The sequence below is a fragment of the Postia placenta genome (genome assembly GCF_002117355.1).
Source record: "Postia placenta MAD-698-R-SB12 unplaced genomic scaffold POSPLAscaffold_3, whole genome shotgun sequence".
NCBI classification, from domain to species: domain Eukaryota; kingdom Fungi; phylum Basidiomycota; class Agaricomycetes; order Polyporales; family Adustoporiaceae; genus Rhodonia; species Rhodonia placenta.
Window position 1 is genome coordinate 1,894,823 of NW_020169834.1, and position 20,595 is coordinate 1,915,417.

Genomic DNA, 20,595 nt, shown 5'->3' on the forward strand with positions numbered 1-20,595 from the left:
GCGCAAATTGAATGATGCGTCGTATGCGTTTGTGGTCTTCTATTGGGGGTGCGTTTTGCGGTGTTTGGAGGGTGACGGCCGGTGTGCGTTCGAGACCCCTCCCCGGGGCGCAAGGGCCCAAGCCATAAGGGACACTGCCAATTGTCTGCGTGGTACACAGCGATGGATCTGATGGCCCACACCGATCTGGACCGCTGCACGAAAGTAGGTCGCTTCGGGTGCGTGGCAGGGCCGATGATCATATGCCTGCCCTGTCTTCGAAGAATTCGGAGCATCGTCGCGGGTGTCCCAGCCCGATCCGCAGTTTCCTCTTGGACTTCTTGGGTTAGCACTGGCCGTTGTGCATCCTTGTTGTAGGCTTCGAACCCTCGACATGGCACCCCACTTTTGTAGATCTTTCGCAATGCTGTCTGACAGGATCGGCCTGTCCAGAGTGCTACTTTGTCAGTGCCCTTTTCCGAGGGTGCCTGTCATGTTTGCAGAAACAATTGAGTCGATGTGTGGCCAGAACAACTGAATTGTCATCAACTTCTGGTCTACTCGTACGTACGTGTACAGCGACTGATCGGAGAAGCAGAAAGGCATAAAATCATGACAGCATCGAAAGGGTTTCATACATACGGCGACTACACGACAGCGGTACATTTCACGCGGAACATCACGAGGGAAGGAAGGAAAACAGCAGAGGCGTCAATAAATTCATAATACAAAACATCGTCATACCTGTGCCGCCATCAGGCAACAATTCTCGTGTTCTGGTCCTTCTCGGACATATTCTTCCGGCCACCTGATCCAGGACTGATCGCGCCGGCGCTACCGACCCAGCGCCATACCCTCAGCTCATCGCCACCTTCAACTTCTTCCAAGTTTGTCCTGACGTTAGCGTTTCCTTCCACTACACGCTCCACACGCTCCCACAGTCGGCGCCGGATGCCGACAGAGTGCTCGTCCTGCAGTATGAGATCGCGCAGCTGCAGGGATGACAGGTACGGTTGCGGCGCTGTCACCGGGTCCGTGTGGTGCGCGAGTTCCTGGTTCCGGAGCAGGTCGAGCGCGATCTGGACGAGCGCTGCTACGCGTTCGTTCTCCACCACATTGTGGGCCTGCCGGCGCCTAAAGAAGAGCATGCTGAGAACCAGGAGCGCGCTGCCTACACAAAAAGCAGAGGCGCGTTAGGCACGGGTGACAATGCTAGCGTGAAACAGGGCGGGCGCGAGACGTACCAATGAGTGCGCGCCGCCATTCCATCCACGCGTCGCGTGCCTTGACTTTGACAGTACACTCCCAGCCCATAGAGGGCGTCCGATGTGCAAGGTAGCGGTTGCCGCTAAGGACACGCTAATTGTCAGAAATGCACCATATGGTCCAGCGAAACGGTAACGTACTCTGAATCTTCGCCGATGAAGACGCCGCCCCACTGAACGAGCTGCTGTATTGCCTCATTGAACGTGTCATCCAGCGTTGGAAGAAGGTTTGGCTGTCATGAATCAAGCACTCGAGTCAGCAGAGCAAAACGCTAATTGGATTCGGACCACGCACCGCAGTCTTCTTCTTCAGATCGTCTTTGAGTTTTCCTAGCTCGAGGCCCCACCGTTGCGCCTCGGTCGCATCATCGCCCTCGGGACCGTCTGCACCCATGCCAGCGCAAATTCGCCGGCCCCTTTCCGCAGCTAGCATGGCTTCAATAGCTTTGCCCAAAGCGCCGATGTGTCGCCTTCGGCGCGGGTCTTCCGCACAGCGCGGCGCGAGCGCCACTGGTCCAATCCCAGGAATACCGTCAAGCAGTAACGAGATAGCCGAGTACACGAGTTCTGGGATGTCAGCGCTCGGCGAGAGCAAGCTCCCGGGACGCGTGAAGGTGTTCAGCGCAGCTGAAGAGAGGGAAGATGATGATGAGGTTCCAGGTACAGGTAGTAAGGAGAGGAGGGGATGTGAGCGGAGAATGTAGCCGTTGTCGCACGTCATAGTGGATGGCGTACAAGTGGCATGTCGAGGGCAGGGTGTGCATGTCTCCGGGTGAGGAAGGGGAATTAGCGCAAGAGGAGGACACTGCTCGGCCCCATCTTCAGACGGCATTTCAACATACTGTCCGTTATCTGGAGCTCCTGTACTGGGTGTCGTAATGGGTGAAGGGACAGACGCGGTCGAGTCCGCTAGATAAAGCGATGTCCTATTCTCCCTGTTACAGCTATCAATCGCCGACCACCGCGCCCTGTTATCCTCGAGGACGGCGTTCGTCGCCTTCCCAGTGTCACAGAAGCCAATTCGGGCAGATTCGTGCTTGTATTGAAGCAAGACACCAGAACCGCTCAGAGCAAGCAGCAGCAAGATACAACGGACGAGGAAAGAAGGACCGGAGGCTGGCGTCACATCTCGCTGCACGGGTCGCCCGCCTTCAGAAATTCGCTGTGATACTGCAGCCACTTGCTCGTCTATAGCCTCGTCGTCGATGTCCTCATCCTCTTCCTCTTCCGTGATAGGGGGATCATGAGGCTCGGTTTTCGTAGGAACGTCCACAGCGTCAGCTGCTATAGCATTGCGAAGAGCTTCTATTTGCTGCATCTCTTCCGCATCTGACTGCTTTGCCTCCTCGGGATCATCTGGTACCTCCACTACTCTGCTCGGCGCAGCAGCCTCCGGTGCGGGCGTGCCCTTCTTTGCTCTCGTCCTCGATGTGGTAGCCCGAGACTGCCTTGCAACGCTAGGAGGCAAGCGAGGTTCAAAGTTACTGGACGGTGGCTTTACCGCAGGCTCTGGCTCTTCTGATGCCGCTGGCTCTGGTTGTGCCGGCTCCTTACCCTTCTCAGAAGCATACTGCGGAGGCGCGGACATAGACTTCCGCGACTTCACAGCAGGCCTGGGGATCGCGCTGGAGCGCCGAGTACGCGGACGGACAGGCGAAGGACGGGCTGGAGACGATTCGGCGCCAGATTGGAATATATTGTTATCCTCCCATCCTGAATCGTCGGGGAACGCTTGAGACACTCTGCGGGCCTGGCTGCCTGCGTCCGTCGACTGCGGCGACGAGGAAACGAAGTCAGTTGGTACGTGAGGAATGCGATGCAAGGCACGCTACGCACGCCCTTCTTGCTCCGTCCGACCTTGCGGACCACGATTTCGTCTTCCGGTTCGCTCTCCTCCACGACGACGGGCTGCGTAGGTTTCGTGGTCTTGCGCCTCGAAGGTCCGCCTAGCGTTGGCTGGGCTGATGACCTGCGCCGCTTGGGCTACGCAGTAGATACTAACTCAGAGACGCTATCGCATAGACATGGTATGATAACAGGGAAACTAACAGGAGCTTGTTCCGGTTCAGGAGGATCGGAAGATGGGGCCTGGGAAGACCGCCTTGACGAACGTCGGACAATCTGCTTAGGGGTTACGGGGTGGTGACTACATAATGGCTCATGCACTGACCCTCTTCCCCTCATTCAATGGCCTGCCAGTGACACCATCCTTGATGCCATCATCGCTGGCTTGACTGTTCTCTTTCTTGGATCTTTCTCTTTTCAATTTCACCACTTTGGGCTTGATTTCGTCGCTGAAGAGTTGTACAAGCTTCGGCTTGGTGTACTGCGACGGGTAATTGATATTGTGGTATCCGAAGATACCCAGTAACTGCGGGACGGTGAGGGAAGCCGGATCGAAGTCGGGTTCGAGGTAGTCGCCAATGGCGATAACTTGGGCGGCCGTGAGGCGGGACATGGCGGGCACAACGCGTGGTCGCCGTGCGTGACGACAGGCGCGAGGTGATAGTTCGTGTTTGAGGTCACGTCGCGCGAAACTCCCACGACGCGCGGTAAACAAGACGCGACGCGCGCAAACAACTCGGCACGTGACTCCAGGCACGGGCATGACTGTTATCAGATAGAGCAGACGCCCAATCGCATACGGAGAAGCAGATCGCAGCACGGATTTGCAGTTGTGTGCCATACGCCCGCTGACAGCACCGTGGGTGGCTTTGTGGCTGTCGAGTCAGATAGGCCTCTAGCGCGTCCGCACGATTCCCCTTTGCACCATGCCGAACGTCGTCGTACCCCTCCCGACATCGGCTCCTTCGGCCAGCTGCTCCCCTATAAAGGGGCATGCAATGGGAGCACGGAACTCCACCGATCACCCACATTCTAGTTGCTGAACGTCAGGTTCAACATGGCTGAGGCTTCTAACATCGACGACTGGACGCGCTCGGACGTCTACCACAACTCGTTCCTCATCCCCGCCGACGAGGCCCTCGAGTACGCGCGCAAGTCCAGCGACGAGCAAGGTCTCCCCGAGATCGCGGTCAGTACCGCCCAGGGCAAACTCCTGAACCTACTGGCCCGTTCGATCGGCGCGAAGCGTATCCTCGAAGTCGGCACTCTCGGAGGGTAAGTTTGGCATGGCGCTTGCCTCCCTTCTTGCAGCGTCTCACGTTCTCGGACAGCTTCTCCACCATCTGGTTGGCTCGCGCCCTGCCCGAAGACGGGGAACTGGTTACTCTGGAGCTTCAGCCCAAGCACGCTGAGGTAGTGCTTCATATTATGCTCATCCCGTCCTGCGCCGCTCATCGATGCCTCCTATTTCGTCAGGTTGCGCAGGGAGACATCGCCCACGCCGGCCTGGCGTCCAGAGTGAAGATCATCGTCGGTCCCGCTGCCGAGTCGATCACGAAGCTGCAACCCGAGCCGCCCTTTGACTTTGCCTTCATTGACGCCGACAAGCCTGGAAACCTTACTTACTTCCTTGAGGCCAAGCGCCTCGTGAGGAAGAACGGGGTCATCGTAGGTATCCCACGTTGCTCCGGGAGGCAAGTCTGATGACGATCCCCACAGATTGTGGACAACGTCGTCAGACACGGGCGCGTTGCTGACCCGACGCAGAACGATGCCAGCTCTATTGGCACTCGCAAGCTGCTCGAACACCTCAAGACAGACAAGGACGTCGACGCGACCACAATCAGCACGGTCGGCGAGAAGGGATGGGACGGCTTCACCTATATTATCCGTCTCTAGATGGGAGTACCGGTGTCTGCGTTTCTGCGTTAGGTGTAAGACGAAAGAATGATTAGTGATAGGATGTATTATAGCACACATAAAGGAACGACACAGTGACTGGCTCAGGTCAACTTACACCAGCTAACAATAGGCCGATCACAACTCACCCTGTCGACATCAACCACACAAGCACACTCACGCCCACAACTGAAATGTTCCGGGAGGCGTCTGCCAAACGAATACTAGTTGACCAGCGCTGCCTACAAGCAATGTGGGAAGGTGCAGTAGCCTATTCCTCGCATGCGAGACTAGTAATGTAAAAACAATGTAAAAACAGACGAAAAACACAGTGTCCGATCGCAGCGAAACAGAGTCCGACGAGTAGTGTCCGTGCACAGCGGTAAGTGAACAAGAGACGGTATCAGAGCTAGAGCAAATGAACAATGTCCGGCGCATCATTATTGGCTAGGTTCGTGCCGCGGCGGGTGCGCGCGGCGCCCGCCTGCCACCCATGTCGAGGAGCAGGGATCAGTACTAGTGTGCTGGCATCGCTTAGAGCGCGAGGAACGTCGCAGCGATCGCGGCAACGCTCAGAAGCGCGCCAGAAACGGTGGTCGCGGATGCCGCGCCCGTCTTGCCCGCCGCCGTGCCGGAAGGCGCCGACGACGAGCTGGCGCTAGTGGCCGCGCCGGCGTTCGCAACACCCGCCGTGCTCGCGTTCGCGCTCGCGGACGTGCCGCTGCTGCTGAGCGTCTGGCTGATGTCGGCGGGGAGGTTCCACGTGCCGTTGGTCGCGCTCATGTCGATGCTGCCATCGGGCTTGAGGACGGCCGGGTTCGCCGCCAAGAAGGCACGCGTGTACCTGAAAAGGGAGGGAGAGGGGAGAGGGGCGCGCGTCAGCTAGGCGCGCCAAGCGAGGGCGCGGGGAGACAGGGGTACTCACAGGACGTTCTCGGCGAACAGCGATTGCGACCACGCAGGCATGGAGCCCATGTCCATGGTGTTGCCCCAGCTCGCCGCGGCGGAGTTGTTGGACACGTTGCTGGCGGCGTACATGGCGGACAGCGTCGAGCTGTTTGCCATCATCGCGGGCATCATGCTGGCAACCGAGGTGGGAGCGTTGTTCTCCACGCTGGGCGGGTTGATGATACCGAACATGCCCTTCTCACTGTACACAGTTTGTGAGCACATGCCTCATGGTCGAAGGAAAGGATACGACATACCAGTGTCCTGGCGTAGAGCAGAAGAAGAACACCGGGTTCGTGTCGTTGACGGTTTCGGTGAAAGTGAAGCCAAGATCGTGCTCGCCAGTCGCGAAGGGCGCCGTGGACGTCTCGTTACAAATCTCGAGCTCAGAGCCCTTGGTGACGGTGTGGTTGTTCGCGTGCCACTCGTAGAGGATGGTGTCGCCAGCGCTAGCGTTCACGCTGAAGGGTACGAAGCGGAGCACTCCCTGCGTAGGTGCAACAATGACGGTGTGTGTGGTCCCGCTGCCGGAGGAGCCGGAGCTGGAGCCTGAGTAGCTGCTCGAGGGGGACGCCGTGATAGTCGCGGGAGGCGCGTATTCCATCATACATTCTGAGGGAGACTATCAGCACGCTTGCGTCTCTCATACGGCTGATGAGCACTTACGCTGCACACAGCTCTCATAGCCAGAGCCGCCCCAGTTGGAGCTACCAGAGCCGTAAGACACGGAAGTAGCGGCAGCAGTGGACGTCGCCTCCCAAGTGCTCGAGGCCATCATTGTCTCGGTAGCCATCGCGGTCTCAGTGTACATCGGTGGTGCTGCCGACGACGACCACCAGGAGTTACCCATCGCTGCTGCAGTTGCGGTGGCCATGACATCGGAGGACGCAATGGAGTTAGCAGAGCCCCAGGAAGAGCCAGAGTTGTAACCGGAGGAGCCCCAGGACGATGCAGCAGTGGCCATAGAGTCAGCAGAGGACATCGAGTCCTTGCCCTTGGAGCCCATGTTGCTGCTGGAGCCCATGCCGCTCGAGCCCATGTTGCTGCTGGAGCCCATGCCGCTCGAGCCCATGTTGCTGCTTGAGCCCATTTTGCTTGAACCCATCTTACTTGAGCCCATGCTGCCCGAACCCATATCGCTCGAAGCCATCGTAGCGGAGGCAGCCATCGTGTCCCATGATGCAGCAGAGGCAGCGGATCTAATGACAAAATTACGTCAACATATGGAAGATGGCCGCCAAATGCTTGCTATGGCTTACGGCATGACTGCGGCGCTGGATGCCTCCCAGGAGGCGTAGTCGCTCGAGGCGGCCCATCCCGGACGGGGCAGAGCAGATGCGTAACCAACGAAGAAGGCGGCGGTGCCGACAAAAGAAGCGAATGCGACCATCGTGACTGAATGCAACGAACAGAGAATGAAGCTAAGGACCGGATACCGTCGAGGTGTGCGTCGTCGAAGTGCGAGGGGACACTATGAAACCTCCCAGAGGAAAGAACAGTTGAGTTCTCTATCAAAGAGGGTGATCTGCGGACGATGCATGGGTCAGGAACATGCAGAGACACGGCACGGAGCCACTCACCTCGAACGAATGAAAAGTCGAAATCAATCCGACTAAGATGAGAAAACAGAACGAAGGGAGGGACGAAGGGTTGGGGGATGGTGCACGGATAGGCGGGTCTTATATTTAGAGGGGCGGGAGACGCGTAGGGACGATGCGACCGAGGAACTTCGTACCTCCATGGCGACGATCGAGAGCAGCTGGTCGCTTGACGGACCCTGTGGGTAAACTTTCGTGACAAGTGGGAGCCCCACCGCGACAGCAGCGTGGCTCGGTGATCTAGCCCTGTAGCCAATCTGTGGACGCCCTCCCACCCAGCCAATCCCCGCGCGCATACCGTAACTTGTTCTCGTCAATTAGTCGTCTCCATGGGCGACAAGGGACGACATGTACAATATGACTGGCCCTGCCAACCGCCTGTAAGATGGCTGCTATCAGCTGTGATCAGAAGATACCAGCCGCCCTACAGGCGCACACGCATCCGGATATCTGCAATCACCAGACCTGCAAGCCGCCTCGAGACGGGCACGACACAATGATTCCAACCAGAACGCCTGAGAAGCGTAGAGGGCGACTGCGGGCATTTCAGCTCCGCACACGGGCGCATCACACAGTTATCCACATCCATGCAGTGGTTTGTTCGACGGATGCTGATTGGGCGCGCCCTAGCTCACGACGGTTCCCGTCAACCGCATAGACATCCTCACGACGCCGTGATCCCGCTGAGCGACAGCTGCTGGTGGTGGCATCAGGCCTCCAGCCTCCTGTCGTTGCTGTCGAGTCTGGATTCTAAAAATAGCCATGGGAGCACTTGGCGAGTAGAGGCAATCGACTTTTTTGGTCGCACTTGCGCCGCCTTGCGATGCGGTCAAACACCGTGCGGGGCAGCTCGACAGAAGGCGGTTCGCACGTACAGATGTGATGGTGGGGGCAGCGCGAGATATCACGGACGTCAGATGGGAACCGAGAGTGCATCGTACGGGATGCATTTACTTGAATGGTGACGATTCCGCAGCGGTACCGGATGGAGGTTGCTCTTGGCGATCTGGCTTTCAGAATCACGAAGCCTCGCTTGCGTTCGGGCACTTCGGTCAGTCCGCTACCATGTCGACGGTTTAGCTTCCCGGGAGTGTGGACAAGGACACGCACCGGACCAATCATCTACGCGTGTAAAAGAGGCGACAGACGATATACAGGCTATATAGCCCATGCACCAATACGGACGTGTACAATGCCTGCAGCGGAGGCGTTATGCCCTAAGAACAGACCCAGACATCGTAGGAATAATAATAGAGACGACATCGCATGCATCGGAGACCGTGGTGAAGAACGATAGATGCCAGACGGAGGAGCGTCCGGTATGGCCCAAGCATACCGTAACCAGAAGCAGTACAAGAAAATGCGCAGATTCTATCCATATCGTGACGCTAGTCGTGAGATGCGGACAACACAAATGAGGACAACACAACGGTCTGCAAGAAACAAGGAGCGGATGGCTACAGTAAATTACTCACACGGAAGTGCCAGGACAAGAGTACGATAACAGCAAGAAGCGACATGCGACATGCGACGAGCACGCTCATCAGGCCCTCTGGGGCCGCACGCTGGACGGCAGGCCCACCCGAGCCAGGGACCGCTCGCGAGTGAGAGTGACCGTGGGCCGTCGTCGCGGCGCAGTACTCGGGATGGCTGTCGCGGGCTGCGCGTCGTCGCGGGAAGAGCCGGAAGGCTCGGGGGACGGATCCCTCGCGCCGGGTGTCGGGGGGCGGCGAATAGACGACGCATGAAGCTCGTCATCGTCATCATCCCCGGCGAAGCGGACCCGCGCATTGCGCTTAGCGAGGCGGAGCTCCTTCAGACGGTTCATGGCATCGCGCGACGGGGTGCTCGCATGCACCGACCGTACAGAAGAGGTTGAGGAGGCCCGCGAATGCGCGGCCTGCCACGCCGACGGGGCGGTCTCACCCGAGGGAATCCTCTCCTGACGGCCGCGCCGAGCAGGCGCGGGAGACGTTGTCGCCTGGCGGGGAATGGGGGGTTGCGCCGGTTCTGCATTCCCGGGGGCGTTACCGCGCAGTCTGGAAATGACTTCGCGATCGCGCCCTTCAAATAGCCAGTCGGGCAGGTCGTTCGCGTCTCGCGCCTTGTCAACATGGTACGCCTTCATTGCACGCATCAAGCGCGATTCCTCGCCCTGCGGCGTCTCTGGAATAAGCGTATGAGATTCGCCGTAGATGAACAAATTGTTCTGAAAGAACGTGCCTTCACCTGCGTCGGGAGACAGGGTCGCTCCCAATGCCTTGCTAACGTTCACTTTGAGATTGCCGGCAGCATTGGTAACGCGGCTCCAAAGTGCTGAGCGGAAACCTTCGGGACTGGGCTGACTTCCAGCATTGCCTCCTTCCTCAACAGGGCCCATCGACTTAGCGCTATCCATTGTGTTCTCATCCACGCTCGTGCGGGAGGACGCGTAAGATCTACCAGATAGCAGTGAATCTTGGGACATGGAGCTCCCGGACGAGGCGGCAGATCCCCATGACGATACCGAGCCATCCGACCGCTTGCGCGGTGGCAAGTACGACTGCGCAGGTTCAGAAGTGCTGCCTGCAGTCGGATTCCATGCCATCCTCTGCGTGGGCCTTCGAGGGACTGGCGCAATGGGCAGAGGAGGCGGCGGGGAGGATGGCCGGGCCTGCCGCTTGGAAGTATCGATTGAACGCGATCGGGAAGGTGCTCTGCGCATCTCCGTCATCGAAGGTTGGCGGGTCGGGGCCGGCGGAGGGGTGGGCGCGGGGCGCCATGGGATGAACTCACTGGCGATGCTCTCCGGCCGCGGCAGATCGTCCCGCGGACTCGACCGCCTACCGACCGATCGCGAGCGAGGCGCAGGGCTAGCGGGCAACCCCATGCGGACGTTTGGACGACTTGGGAGTGCCATGGTATATACTTCAGGATAGGTGTACTGTGTCCGGGTTGTGCACGACGATGAGGCTCAATGTCGGTGGGGACTGCACAGCTCAGCTGGCAAAGAAGAACACCGTCCAGCTGGTGTTCTGAAAGCGACGAAACCCGCGAAAGACTCAGCCGACTAGGGCGAGAGGTGAAGGCGGAAAGACAAGGCGAGGGGACGCAGGCAACCGTCGTCGCGTCGGCCCTTGACTTTTCTCACCACCCGCGGCTATTCCGTCAGCGCATACGAATAAAAGATGCGGGCCATCAAATCGACGACGTCGAGTTTCGGCACGACGGAGGACTTGCTTACGACAGGCATCATCGGCGACATTCACCACAACGCGGAGCGTGGACGAGGGCACACACAACGCGCCCACAAGAGTCCGCTTGCCGCGAACTTCCTCAATCGAATCAGTTATAGCCGCCAGAACCCGCGCCCCCTGTTCTTTCCACACACACAAGGCTCACATCCTGGTGGAACACTTCAAGGAATATTGTGTCTGTCGTGGATGGTGCTCGACAGGCATCGCCTCCGTTGACTGTCGAGGCGGTGCGTGATTGTGGCGCTCACACGCTGTCGCCGTCCAAGTTATTTGCCATCAGTGGCCCTCCTTGAGGCTTGTAATTGGGTTCCACAACACTGCTGCTTGTATCAATCACTGGTGTAAACTAGGCTTCGCTATGGAGAAACAATGCCACCCGTCGTGAGTGCGTTGGACAAGATACGCGATCACTGTGCGCACAGCCATCTGCATCGGCTTGCCGTCCATTAACTGGATCATACAACTCTCGATGTTCGGCCGCCCATCACATGAAGTTGTGCAACCAAGAAGATATCAATGGAAATTAGACCATTCTAAGGTATGTCTACAGTACTATTCAATATGCAGACCCGAGAGGTGTCCGCATTCCCAGCTTCCAGAGACGTTGGCTTACCCACTGGAGTAGATTTGAGTATCAACGCCATCTGATAAAAAACGTTGGCCCTGCTCACCTATCACCGGCGTTGTGCCCTGTGGCTATTATCGAAGCCGTGGGAAGACATACAAAGGACCTTCCTGAGGCATCCTGATGCGTGTCCGTCCCCAAAGTCCTTCGGTGCATGTGCAGGGGGCAACTTAACGCTGCCGGCGTCGAAGTCCACTTGACATCGAAGGGGCATCGGGGAGTTTTTGAGCAGTTCCCGCAATATTTTCCTCGCAGACTCCGCCGTATTGTCGTGTCGGAGGAGCTTGGCTTGGCTATCAATGGCAGACCTAAAGCCATGGTCCGCAGTGCGAAGCTCGCGTTCTCTCGCCTCTCCTACTCCCGCCTGGACTCGATCCCACATGGTAGTGACAATCGCTGCGTTTGGCATAGCGGCGTCTCCGCATAGTTCTTTGAAGGCCCGGAAGCCGTCGACGCTCGCGGTCCCCACGCGGTTGTCCACGATTCTATGCATGTATATAATGCCAACCAGGTCTGTTTCCTGTTTGTGTCTACGGTACCCGATGATGGTCAGCTATCTTGATGCGTACAGCACGATTAACGACTCACAGCATTCGCAGGAATGTAGCGATTGTTCTTTTAGACCTATCACGCACGCCCGGCGCATCGAATGCAGGAGCGTCGATCAGAATCACGGGTTGCTGATCCAATATAAATTCCGCGGTTTGTATGGTCCTCGTGCAAGGTTCGATGGAGTCATTTCCTTCAGGAAGTGACTGTTCTGAGGCGAGGTTGATGAACTGCAACGATACATTTCAGCATGATGATCTGATGTTCGCTCATCTATCATCATATACTCACTCGTGTTTTGCCCGTTCCAGATGGGCCAACCACTCTATAAGCATCATAAATGAACTAAGACTTGTGGTGGGATCGGCATCGACTACTCACACAATGAACTTGGTTCGGCGAACAGACATCTTGTTGCGGAAGAGATAGAGATGCTAGCTATGGAGGAGTGCAGGGGAGTTTGCTGTGATAGAATCAGGCCCACCCTTTTATCCACAGTCCGGAGGAGTTATCATCGCGACTCGTGCGCCATGGAGCGGGCGGTACGCGCAAATGTTTGACGGCGCTCGCAAGTATCGGCTAGGGCTAGGGTCGTCTTCCCTGCACAATCGTGGCACTGACCACACCAGCGCTGTTTCGCAGAGGCCGACGCTGTTCAGACTGATTTGCCGAGCTTCCTAAACCCTCCATCCCGAGAACGGACTATCGAGACAATATGAAACTCACGGGGGCAGATGATGTCTTACAACTGCGCCCGGTTGACGGGACGGCCCAGCACACCCCCAGTAGTGTGCGCTTCGAGATGCTCAACATGATGGCTGTGGTCTTCGGACTGCTTGCAGAACCTAGGACACACGTTTTCAGCCACCATGATGTATGCAGTGCATGCAACGAGGTGTCTTATCACATGCGTGCTGTGGGAGTTAACCTTTTGTGCCCTTCAGCTACCGCAAAAACTCCACTTAGTCGCAGCGTGCACTCATGGTCGATCACACCTGGCTGTGCTCATGTAGGCTTTGGAGGGAGATAGTTCTCCGATATCTTCGCGTATTCGTGCGACGAGCCGCGGACGCGACGCCTTCGCCGACTCACCAAGCGCGGGCATGGCGTCCGCGAGTATGTTGTATCACAGGATTGCTAAGGTCTGGACCACGAGGATGCCGTTTGTGCGGTCGAAAAATCACATCCGAGTCTTATACTTATTCGTCTATTTGACTGATCAGAAGCCCTGAATTTGACAGCAATACAAGCCACATTTTTTAAGTCCGATGTCCTAGATCGAGATTCATAGTCATAGCCACCTTCCCAATCCGGGCTATCCTTGTCCAGAGCGGCCTCATGAACGGCTATCGCAGTGTTCCCTGCATCGAGTCATATCTTCATGAAGTCTCTTCCTTCCGGTTCATCGGGTCACTCGATTTTCTGCATGAAGGCATCACTCCACCTTCGCAAGAAATCCGCCAGCGGTCGGAACGGGGACGGTAGCAAACACAGGCTTTGCTTCCTGCCTGTGCGCGGCTGCCTGCAACTTAGATTGCTACGGTGTTCAATAACTTGCCGACTCCTTGGGAACTTGAACACGACAATACTGAGCGCAGTGACTTGTAGCTGGCTGGTGCAAATGACTACCTCTATTTCTGACCTCGAGTCCGAGTGCGATCTTCCGGGTGCAGACGAGTATATCTGTCGAATGGATCTGACTACTTACCTTGCGCCACTCACATGATACATACCGTGTTTTACTACTGCAAAGAGGAGTACTCGGAGTGGGAGAGGAAACCGTGTATACTAGTCCACTCAGTTCATTTGCTGGGTATGCAAATGATACAGCGTAGCCTCTCGACGCACCGCCCTGCGAAGATCAGCACATATCCCGAATCGGGCGCAGACGACTGGGCTGGACCTGGAGGCTTGCGGGGCATTTGGAGTGCTGCCAGCCGCGCCCGGAATTAGCGAGCCGTCGTTCCATATAGCTTTCACCTTTCACTCGTGTCCCCTCTCCGGAGAATACGCATGCCGACTTACTGAGCATTCGGAATTTAAGACGGTGACGGCTAGAGTTGTTCTGGATTGTTCGCCTTCCGAATTGGACACCGCTTGGGGATGCTCGTCATCGTCTATCCGGGCCGGCTCGTGACATATAAATTGCGACATTATTTCTGCTTGATCAGATCTGAGTCCCGATCTCCCGGCTGCAGCATTCCCGCCAGTGTTTACTTCTCTCCCCTGAACGACCTCGTCCGTCTCATAAAATGTCTGCTTTACTCTCCATCCAGAGACGAGCTGCCAACAGCTCACGCTCCTTAGCGTCCCGAGCTCGATGGGCTAGCACCGACAGCAAGGACAAATACAAAATTGTCGTAGTAGGCGCTGGTGAGACTTCCACCCGCACACGAGTTGTGAAGTTGTGATGAACCACCGCCACTAACGTCTCGCTCTCCACAGGTTCAGGAGGGTTAACCGTCGCCAACCAGATATACAATCGCTTCCGTGCAGCCGGTACACCCCTCAATGAGGGTGACATTGCGATCGTGGACGCTGCCGATTACCATTATTACCAAGTAAGTTGTTCCAAACTATTCACCGTACTCACGGGCTTACCTATTGGTCTCCGTAGCCTGGATGGTGAGAGGCCACATAAGTATAGTGCACTCTGGATGCTGTTTTGACGTAATGCGCAGGACGCTCGTCGGTTCCGGCCTCAAGCAGAAGACGGAAACCCGCAGACCCCTAAAATCCCTTATTCCTTCTCACCTTGCCCATATCTCAGAGACCGTCAAGGAATTTTCTCCCTCCAAGTCTTCAATTACTACGCAGTCCGGTCGTACTGTTTCATACGAGTCGCTCATCGTCGCTACTGGGCTGCAGATCAACTGGGACAATATCTCCGGCTTATCAAAGGCGCTCGCTGACTCTACATCAGGCGTGTCTTCCATTTACTCTTACGAGACATGCGACAAAGTCTGGAGCGATGTGGAGGCCCTAAGGTCGGGTAAGGCTGTCTTTACGCAACCTGCAGGAGTTGTCAAGTGCGCCGGAGGTACATCTTCACACTATGCCGTCCTATGCAGTCATTTACCATGCATGCAGCCCCACAGAAGATCATGTGGATGGCATGGGACAGATACCAAAAGACTGGACGCGGCGACCAGATTTCGGTCGACTTTTACACTGGCACGCCGACTATGTTCGGTGTGAAGAAGTACTCCGACGAACTCGAGAAGCTGCGCGTTTCCCGCGGCGTTGGAGGCTACTTCCAGCACAACCTCGTCAGCGTTGACTCAGGCAACCATAAAGCAACGTTCAAGAAGCCTGGCGGTTCGACCGTGGACGTCGACTATACCCTCCTGCACGTCACGCCGCAGATGGGCCCGCTCGATGTCATCAAGAAGTCCCCTCTTGCCGACGAGGCCGGCTGGGTGGCTGTGGACAATGCGACACTGCAGCACACAAACCCGGAATACAAGAACGTCTGGGCGATCGGGGACTGCTCGAGCTTGCCGACAAGCAAGACCGCTGCTGCTATTACCGCTCAGGCCCCGGTCCTTACTGAGAACCTCTACTCTGTTGTGAGCACTGGAAAAACTGCAAACGCTCAGTACGACGGCTACACCAGCTGCCCGGTAAGTCAATACAACCTGCCCGAGGGTGCGGAGCTGACCACATATAAACGTAGCTGCTGACTGGGTACGGTCAGCTGATGCTGGCAGAGTTCAAATACGGACTCGAGCCCAAGGAATCGTTGGCCCAGTACTTCGGTGACCAGGCGACGCCTAGGAGGTATGCACCGGGTGTAATTATGAGCATCTTTCATCGTCTGATATGTCTGTGCCACAGAGCATTCTACCACCTCAAGAAGGACCTCTTCCCGTGGGCGTATTGGAACCACATGGTGAGTTTTAGCTGTCGATTGTTGCATTTGAGTAAATCCTCATTTCTTTGCAGCTTAAGGGCAACTGGTACGGTTCGCATGGCTTCTTCCGTCCTAAATTCCCACCTAGCCAGCAATAAACTGGCATCTACCACATCGCCACTGGAATTAGGAATCTTGGATGCGCTAACATGATTCCGCCACTCATGTATGAGCATGCACAATGCTTGATGTAGCCTAGAGTCAAATGTATTGGTTTGCAAATCACCATGTTTAGCGTTCCGGCATTGGCGTGCGATCTTGGATACTCAGAATTGAAGGCTGTCAGAAACCAAAAATATCATCAATCTCGTCTGTCTTCTTTTTCTTTTTCTTCTTTGAAGGCGTCTTTTCTTGCGAGTCTACACCACGCTTGCGGGTGACTTCGGCAGGCTTGGAATCGGGTAAGATAGATGGTTTACCTGAAGCACGCTGGATCGGCTCTCGTACGACTTGCATGGTCATATCAATATCAGTTTGTGTCAACTGTGACAAGTATACGAGCACGCGCACCTTGTACAATCGAGTCATTTGTAGTGGCCTCCGCTGTGTAAGGGGCCTCGAGGTGTAAAGACAAAGCCTCCGTGTTCAACAAGACATTGGCTGGTGTATCTTCCGATGGAGGCGAAGGCGCGCGCTGCACAACGTCACCGAGGTCTTCAGCGATATTTTTGTCAGGCATGATAATCTGTGGCTGTGGCACAGTGATTTCGACTGCCGAGAGTTTCCGAGAGCTGCTTCCAAGGTTGCCCGCAAGGTGTATCATCTTTTGGGCTTCTTGGGGCTAACATGCAGAGTCAGCCAACCCTGCGGTGGCCCGCATATATCAACTGTACTGACATCTAATATCTGTAGCGTGCGGAAGCACGCGGTCTGACACATTTCTATCGCCACTTGAGCGTCGCCGAGCAAAGAGCATATGCGGGAAGCAATGGCGACCAGAGTGAGAGAGAGCTGCAAGAACGCGGCTGTTTGGACGAGCAGTGTAAACGAACTACGTGAGTCGGCAACATGTTTGCGACAACGCCCATTTTCGGACTCACTGGTATGCTGCACGCAGGCGTTCTTGAGTCTAGACGTGGTCAGATAATGGCCGGAAGGAGTGTTTTTGGGAGTACCTTGTCCATCAACTGACGGCAGTCTGCGCATCGCTGTAAGACGAAGCGTACATAATTCACGTCTGGTGTGTGTGTCCAAGGTCCCTTCAGAACTTTAGCACTAAGAACCGCCTCAATCGAACAGCCAAACAACAGGTGTTTCCGTGAGCACCTACCTATGAAGAGTAGTATCGCCCCAGAATAAGAGCCTTATGTTTTCCACAAGATTGAACGCGTCCATTTCTTGCAGACGATCACCATATCGCCGTATCTCAACTACTCGCCTCCAGAAGAGCGCTGTGCGGTGCTGATTTTTGCCTTTATAGTACAAACGTTCTAGGACCTGCAGTTCTAGTCGGTGCGACGAGAGAGCAATCTGTAGACGTCGAGTGCACGACCTTAACTGTTTGAGGATAGAATCGACATCCTGATGAGACGCAGAGTTCAAGGCCGACCTCGGGGAGCAGGACAGCGGAGAAGGGACCTGGTGGCGGCGTGCGGCCATGATGTCGGCGAATATCAAAGTCGTGATCGGGGATTCCTGTGCTCGCTTGCCGCCGGCGCGCCTACAGCATACTGCTTACAGCTTCTCGCTTGTGTCGTTGGGTCTCCTGCGTATGCTACAGTGTCGGTGATATCTTGACTTGGGACCAGAACCACCACGCTGTCACTTGTGCATCCTCAGCTCATTGTTGAAGAGCAACATAACTTGGCGGAAACCGCGCCCACCATCCGTGCGACACGGTCGGCATTGAGTGTCGACTGGAATCTGGAACATTCCGCATTGCGCGTTGTACTTGACGTTGAGCCAACATGAGTGGGCAGGGCTCCCAAGATGCGAAGTTCTTCCAGCGGGGAAAGATCCAAGTGCGTTCCCCATCTCGAGTGTTGTCACCACCTGCTCATTGTGCTTGTCAGGAATTCCGCGCAGAACTCCAGGCCGCGGAGAGCAAGGACAAGAAGTTCACGAAGCGCAAGACGGTGCTCAAGAAGATTGTTGCCAATATCACTATGGGAAATGATAGTGAGTCCTACTGCGCCAGATCTGTTCTACCCGTCTCAATTTGTCGGCTTCAGTGTCCCCGTTGTTCAGTGATGTCATACAATGTTTAAGCATCCCATCACTTGAGATTAAGAAGAGTACGTACTATCAATTCACGCATATCCTAACACGATCAGCGAGAATTCATGGCACTCTCATTAGTGGTATATCTCTTCTTGGTCTGCTATGGGCGATCCAAGGCGGACCATATCTCCCGCGTCATCCCAAGTTTCCTTGAGGTGAGTGCAATTTATTTATCACACAGTTGCAATGTTGAAGCGAAGTCGACCTGTCCAAGGATTGCGAAGACCGGAACCCACTGGTTCGAGCGTTGGCAATCCGGACCATGTCGTACATCCCCACGTCCCTCGTGGTAGAGGAGATCGCAGACCCACTACGGCATGCCCTCAAAGACAAGGATCCGTATGTGCGGAAGACGGCAGCCATCTGTGTAGCAAAGCTTTATACAGCTGATCCTCGAAAAGCCGAGAGGAGTGGTTTCGTGGAGATGTTGCGCGACCTTCTACTAGACACCAATGCGACTGTCGTAGCGAACGCAGTGGCAGCTTTGTCTGAGATTGGCGACCGTCAGGATGGCGTCATATTCAGACTCAACCTAACTGTTGCCAACAAACTGCTAGCTGCGCTGGGCGAGAGTTCGGAGTACGGCTATTTCTCCATTCCGCTTCTTTCAGATATTGACCAAGCTCGCAGGTGGGGTCAAATTTATATTTTGGACTCATTACTGCGTTACGTTCCTGATCGACACGAGGACGCTGAGCTCATGGCAGAGCGGATTATCGTACAAATGCAACATGCTAATTCAGCAGTAGTGCTCACCACGATTAAAGTCTTGCTCTACCTCATGAATTACATGGAGAACCGACGACTAATGGACTACATCTGCAAGAAGATGGGTCCGCCATTAGGTATGTCTGATCGATGTCATACGTGTTTATGCGCTCGAATCCTTCCACAGTCACACTACTGTCGTCTGGTCCCGAGGTACAATATGTAGCGTTGCGCAATATCCTCCTGATCATTCAACGAAGACCACAAGTGCTCAAGAATGACGTCAAGGTCTTCTTCTGCAAGTATAATGACCCAATCTACGTCAAGCTGGCGAAGCTTGAAATCATGTACCGTCTTGCTCGCGATGAGAACGCGCGAGAGGTCCTCGCTGAACTCCAGGAGTAAGTCTGTCGCCGACGCTCCAGGAGAGCCGCGCCGACCCTTACGATGTAGATATGCTTCGGAAGTCGACATCGATTTCGTGCGGAAGGCCGTCAGATCGATTGGCCGTCTAGCAATCAAAGTGTCGACGGCTGCAGACGACTGCATCAAGGTCTTGCTGGAGCTGATCGAGAACAAAGTTACCTACGTCGTGCAAGAAGCCGTCATAGTGATCAAGGACGTTTTCCGACGGTACCCGGGCAAGTACGAGGGCATTATCCCCGCGCTCTGCGAGAATCTTGACGCACTGGACGAGCCTGAGTCGAAGGCGGCCATGATCTGGATTGTCGGCCAGTATGCGAACCGGATAGACAATGCCGACGAGCTGATGGACGACCTCACGTACACGTTCTTGGATGAGCCTACCGAGGTCCGTTCGTCTCCCTTTCCGTCTAGGTTGCCATGTCTTCGAATGCCTACTCTCATGCGCAGGTCCAACTGGCTCTCCTGACCGCCGCCGTGAAGCTCTTCATTTACAAGGCGCAGTCAGACACCAGCAAAGCACTCGTGCACAAGGTTCTCAAGTGGGCGACCGAAGAAATCGACAACCCAGACCTGCGCGACCGGGGCTTCATGTACTGGCGACTGCTCGCAATCAACCCGGCTGTCGCTGGGGAGATCGTCCTTGCAGAAAAGCCTGCCATCACTACTGACGCAGACAGAATGGACCGCGGGGCGCTGGACCAGCTGCTGTTGCACACCGGCACGCTGGGCAGCATATATCACAAGAACCCAGAGGTCAGTGCACTCGACTGTTCTGCCAGCATGCACGGCCATACTAACGAGAACGTGACGCAGACCTTCATTCGGGGAGCGACAGGCAAGGCGCTCACGGACAGCCCAGCCCTGAACGCGGCGTCACGACAGGTCCTGGTGCCCGTCTCACGAAATAACATGCTGCCCCCAACTGCCATCCGCATCCCGGGTCCGGGTCCACGGGACCCTCGCAAGACAGTGCCCCCGCCACCGATGCCACCATCGGATGGGGCACCCGTCCCGTCTGCAGCACCTGTCGCCGAGGCGTCGGATCTCTTGCTTGACACCAGCCCATCACAAGAGGGCGGGGACGACGGCGATGCGGACGGGGACGGGGACGGTGATGAGGACTACTCGCAGGCACCTGCATCAGCAGGAGGGGCGGACCCTTACGCGAACTTGGACGGCGCGTTTGGGAATTACATGGCGGACGAGCCGCGGCCGCAGCAGAGCGGACCGTTGTTTTGAGGTGGAGTGGAGGGTCAGAAGTAATGCACGTTTCGTTACGATGTACAATTTTTTGATTAGCCGGCGGATGCGTTTGGACTACGGCATCGTGCTGCTTTACTACCGATACAGTGCTGGTATGTGCTTGCTAACGATATACAGCCAT

At 55.9% G+C, this 20,595-nt stretch overlaps 7 protein-coding genes across 7 annotated transcripts; 3 read left to right on the forward strand and 4 right to left on the reverse strand.

The window, feature by feature from the left end:
* Positions 1–670: 670 nt before the first annotated feature.
* POSPLADRAFT_1178885 (hypothetical protein) lies at positions 671–3,702 on the reverse strand (the record flags this gene model as incomplete). The annotated part of the gene is made up of 9 exons (XM_024488625.1): positions 671–1,150; positions 1,224–1,327; positions 1,386–1,477; positions 1,540–2,085; positions 2,137–2,556; positions 2,617–3,015; positions 3,081–3,227; positions 3,294–3,368; positions 3,415–3,702. 9 exons carry the CDS (start codon positions 3,700–3,702, stop codon positions 735–737), a joined length of 2,487 nt encoding a protein of 828 aa, XP_024342011.1. The 3' UTR covers positions 671–734.
* A 271-nt stretch (positions 3,703–3,973) lies between these two features.
* Positions 3,974–5,105, forward strand: POSPLADRAFT_1065140 (hypothetical protein). Its single transcript, XM_024481907.1, has 4 exons — positions 3,974–4,364; positions 4,421–4,502; positions 4,566–4,757; positions 4,809–5,105. The coding sequence occupies exons 1-4, from the start codon at positions 4,147–4,149 to the stop codon at positions 4,986–4,988; spliced, it is 672 nt and encodes a 223-aa protein (XP_024342012.1). The 5' UTR covers positions 3,974–4,146; the 3' UTR covers positions 4,989–5,105.
* An 80-nt stretch (positions 5,106–5,185) lies between these two features.
* Positions 5,186–7,587, reverse strand: POSPLADRAFT_1038988 (hypothetical protein). The gene is made up of 7 exons (XM_024477474.1): positions 7,517–7,587; positions 7,196–7,461; positions 7,027–7,135; positions 6,603–6,942; positions 6,194–6,548; positions 5,914–6,138; positions 5,186–5,832 (listed from the first exon to the last, which is right to left on the reverse strand). Exons 2-7 carry the CDS (start codon positions 7,324–7,326, stop codon positions 5,523–5,525), a joined length of 1,470 nt encoding a protein of 489 aa, XP_024342013.1. The 5' UTR covers positions 7,327–7,461; positions 7,517–7,587; the 3' UTR covers positions 5,186–5,522.
* A 1,490-nt stretch (positions 7,588–9,077) lies between these two features.
* Positions 9,078–13,049, reverse strand: POSPLADRAFT_1044628 (hypothetical protein; the record flags this gene model as incomplete). Its single annotated transcript, XM_024478575.1, has 9 exons — positions 9,078–10,356; positions 11,442–11,460; positions 11,495–11,925; positions 11,984–12,174; positions 12,236–12,269; positions 12,326–12,378; positions 12,566–12,646; positions 12,671–12,789; positions 13,037–13,049. 9 exons carry the CDS (start codon positions 13,047–13,049, stop codon positions 9,078–9,080), a joined length of 2,220 nt encoding a protein of 739 aa, XP_024342014.1.
* A 1,080-nt stretch (positions 13,050–14,129) lies between these two features.
* POSPLADRAFT_1178892 (hypothetical protein) lies at positions 14,130–16,090 on the forward strand. The gene is made up of 8 exons (XM_024488626.1): positions 14,130–14,317; positions 14,390–14,505; positions 14,562–14,569; positions 14,626–14,984; positions 15,035–15,567; positions 15,621–15,724; positions 15,782–15,836; positions 15,890–16,090. Exons 1-8 carry the CDS (start codon positions 14,197–14,199, stop codon positions 15,953–15,955), a joined length of 1,362 nt encoding a protein of 453 aa, XP_024342015.1. The 5' UTR covers positions 14,130–14,196; the 3' UTR covers positions 15,956–16,090.
* An 846-nt stretch (positions 16,091–16,936) lies between these two features.
* Positions 16,937–17,456, reverse strand: POSPLADRAFT_1135929 (hypothetical protein; the record flags this gene model as incomplete). The annotated part of the gene is made up of 2 exons (XM_024484623.1): positions 16,937–17,072; positions 17,128–17,456. 2 exons carry the CDS (start codon positions 17,454–17,456, stop codon positions 16,937–16,939), a joined length of 465 nt encoding a protein of 154 aa, XP_024342016.1.
* Positions 17,457–17,563: 107 nt separating this feature from the next.
* Positions 17,564–20,450, forward strand: POSPLADRAFT_1178894 (hypothetical protein; the record flags this gene model as incomplete). The annotated part of the gene is made up of 10 exons (XM_024488627.1): positions 17,564–17,814; positions 17,866–17,975; positions 18,029–18,091; positions 18,156–18,232; positions 18,292–18,656; positions 18,708–18,922; positions 18,973–19,186; positions 19,239–19,596; positions 19,659–19,964; positions 20,025–20,450. Exons 1-10 carry the CDS (start codon positions 17,765–17,767, stop codon positions 20,448–20,450), a joined length of 2,184 nt encoding a protein of 727 aa, XP_024342017.1. The 5' UTR covers positions 17,564–17,764.
* Positions 20,451–20,595: the final 145 nt, after the last annotated feature.